We start from the raw sequence: 2,469 nt of genomic DNA, 5'->3' as shown, positions 1-2,469 counted from the left end.
GGTGCCTCTGCCTTCCGGAGCTCTGTGAGGCCCTTCTGTCCCCTCAGCTCCCAGCAGCCTGTGAGGAGGATGGGACCAGGGATGAGCAGGCAGGACCCCGACACTCAGAGGAGAGAAAGAACTTCCCAGCCCCACAGCAGGAGCAGCAGAGCCAGGAGCTGAACCAGGGCTGATCCACCCTGTTCCTTCCTCTGAGCTGAGCCAGAGCTGAGGGGGAGGACTGGGTGCCCGGACCCTTGTCCTGACTGTCCCTCCCTGTACAGTGTCACCGTCACTGAGACAGAGGGGACAGGCCCCATAACATTACGTCCTGGGAGCTTCCCTGTGAGGACCCTCTCCCAGAAGGACAGGGTCAGAACCGATAGGAAATGTAACTCTGGAGAAGGATTCTCTTCTTTTACAATTGGAGACACTGAGGCCCAGACAGGGAAAGGCGTGTCCAAGTGAGAGACTTTAGAGGGGCCTGAACTCCCACATGGCTCAGCCCCTGTCCCCATGGAGGCACCCACCACCTCCCCACAGGGACCCCCACTTCCCATCTGTGGGCCTGACTCCCTGGGTGGGGGAGACGGATCCTCAGAGCCCCTGGGGCCGTGGTTTCTTAAAATCTGTCCCAGTTCTTAACAGCCTTAAGACAGGGCCTGTCCTTAGAGCATGGGCGGCTTTAGGTCCTCAGACTCAGAACTGCCCAGGGGAGCTGTCTCCCTCTGAGCAAAGAGGATCCTGTGGGAGAGGGACTGGGTCCCAGGGGGTCTGGGAAGGACAGGAAGAGGGGGAGAGTCTGGGACTGACCCTGGAGCCCCCCTCCCACAGAGTCCTAACTAAGTCCCTCCCATCGCCCACCTGGCACCTTCTGGACTAGGTGAGGGGGAGGGTTGGGGAGGGGACAGGGGGTGTCTGAGGGACAGATGTCCTCTGGGTGACCATGCCTAGAGACCCTAATTCCCTTTCAGCCCATGATTGTTCTGGGGACGGGATCCTGAGCTCACAGCTCGGCAGACAGGGTCAGGGGCTGCTCACCTGAGACCAGGAGCTCCAAGGGGTCACTGGGGTGTGACCACACCTGGGGGTTGTTCCTGTAACAGCCATAGCATCTGAAGGTCCCCCTGTGGTTTGGGGTCACAGGGCCCACAGGGAAGAGGGCCTGGAACTGCCCACTGGGCTGTCGATGTGAGTGAAGTGTCCAGGAGAGGCTGTGATCTCCTTCTTTTTTTAGAATGAACCTGCCAAATCCCTGCCCTGATCCACACTGGAGGGTCACGTTCCCTCCTGAGGGCACGACATGGCTGGGCAGGGCTGAGAGGCTGGGTTTGCTGTAGGATCCTAGGAGAGGAGGAGGCAGTGTGTTAAATGGGGCTCACACCTCCCTCATGTCCCACAGGGCTGGGCTGTGAGAGGGAGACACCCTGGGAGCAGACCCCCTTCCTGAGGGCAGAGCCTGAGACTGGGACCCCTGAGTGTCCTCTCACCTGTGGGGACTGGAACACGGGACTGAGGGTTCTCTGTGCTGTCCTCACGCTGTCCCCCAGGGGGATACCACCTCCATGCTCCAAGCTCCCCCTCTGCAGGGGCCTGCCCATGTCTCACCTGGAGCTGAGGGCCCTTCCTCATTACCCGCCCCTAGCACAGCAGGGACAGGAGGAGCAGGGTGAGGGGTGGACTCTGAGTCTCTCCCTCATCCATCCCCACCCAGCAGGCCCTGATGCCCCCTTGGAAGGTCGGACTGGGGACTCTGCCTTCCTGAGCTCTGTGAGGCCCTTTTGTCACCTCATCTCCCAGCAGCCTGTGAGGAGGATGGGACCAGGGATGAGCAGGCAGGAACCCGACACTCAGAGGAGAGAAAGAACTTCCCAGCCCCACAGCAGGAGCAGCAGAGCCAGGAGCTGAACCAGGGCTGATCCACCCTGTTCCTTCCTCTGAGCTGAGCCAGAGCTGAGGGGGAGGACTGGGTGCCCGGACCCTTGTCCTGACTGTCCCTCCCTGTACAGTGTCACCGTCACTGAGACAGAGGGGACAGGCCCCATAACATTACGTCCTGGGAGCTTCCCTGTGAGGACCCTCTCCCAGAAGGACAGGGTCAGAACCGATAGGAAATGTAACTCTGGAGAAGGATTCTCTTCTTTTACAATTGGAGACACTGAGGCCCAGACAGGGAAAGGCGTGTCCAAGTGAGAGACTTTAGAGGGGCCTGAACTCCCACATGGCTCAGCCCCTGTCCCCATGGAGGCACCCACCACCTCCCCACAGGGACCCCCACTTCCCATCTGTGGGCCTGACTCCCTGGGTGGGGGAGACGGATCCTCAGAGCCCCTGGGGCCGTGGTTTCTTAAAATCTGTCCCAGTTCTTAACAGCCTTAAGACAGGGCCTGTCCTTAGAGCATGGGCGGCTTTAGGTCCTCAGACTCAGAACTGCCCAGGGGAGCTGTCTCCCTCTGAGCAAAGAGGATCCTGTGGGAGAGGGACAGGGTC

At 60.3% G+C, this 2,469-nt stretch overlaps 1 protein-coding gene across 1 annotated transcript in view; it reads right to left on the bottom strand.

Annotated features, from left to right (window-relative positions):
• LOC107183550 (leukocyte immunoglobulin-like receptor subfamily A member 6) overlaps positions 1–2,469 on the bottom strand; it is a gene marked incomplete at both ends in the record, with an annotated part of 4,781 nt that overhangs the window by 692 nt on the left and 1,620 nt on the right. Inside the window, one exon of the mRNA XM_015565816.1 lies at positions 1,021–1,323. Within this exon, the coding sequence (XP_015421302.1) occupies positions 1,021–1,323 (303 nt within the window). The remainder of the gene's footprint in view (positions 1–1,020; positions 1,324–2,469) is intronic.

The sequence above is a fragment of the Myotis davidii genome, unplaced genomic scaffold (genome assembly GCF_000327345.1).
Source record: "Myotis davidii unplaced genomic scaffold, ASM32734v1 scaffold1642, whole genome shotgun sequence".
NCBI lineage: Eukaryota > Metazoa > Chordata > Mammalia > Chiroptera > Vespertilionidae > Myotis > Myotis davidii.
Note: the sequence above shows the minus strand (reverse complement) of the source record. Positions and strands in the feature narration are given on the sequence as shown.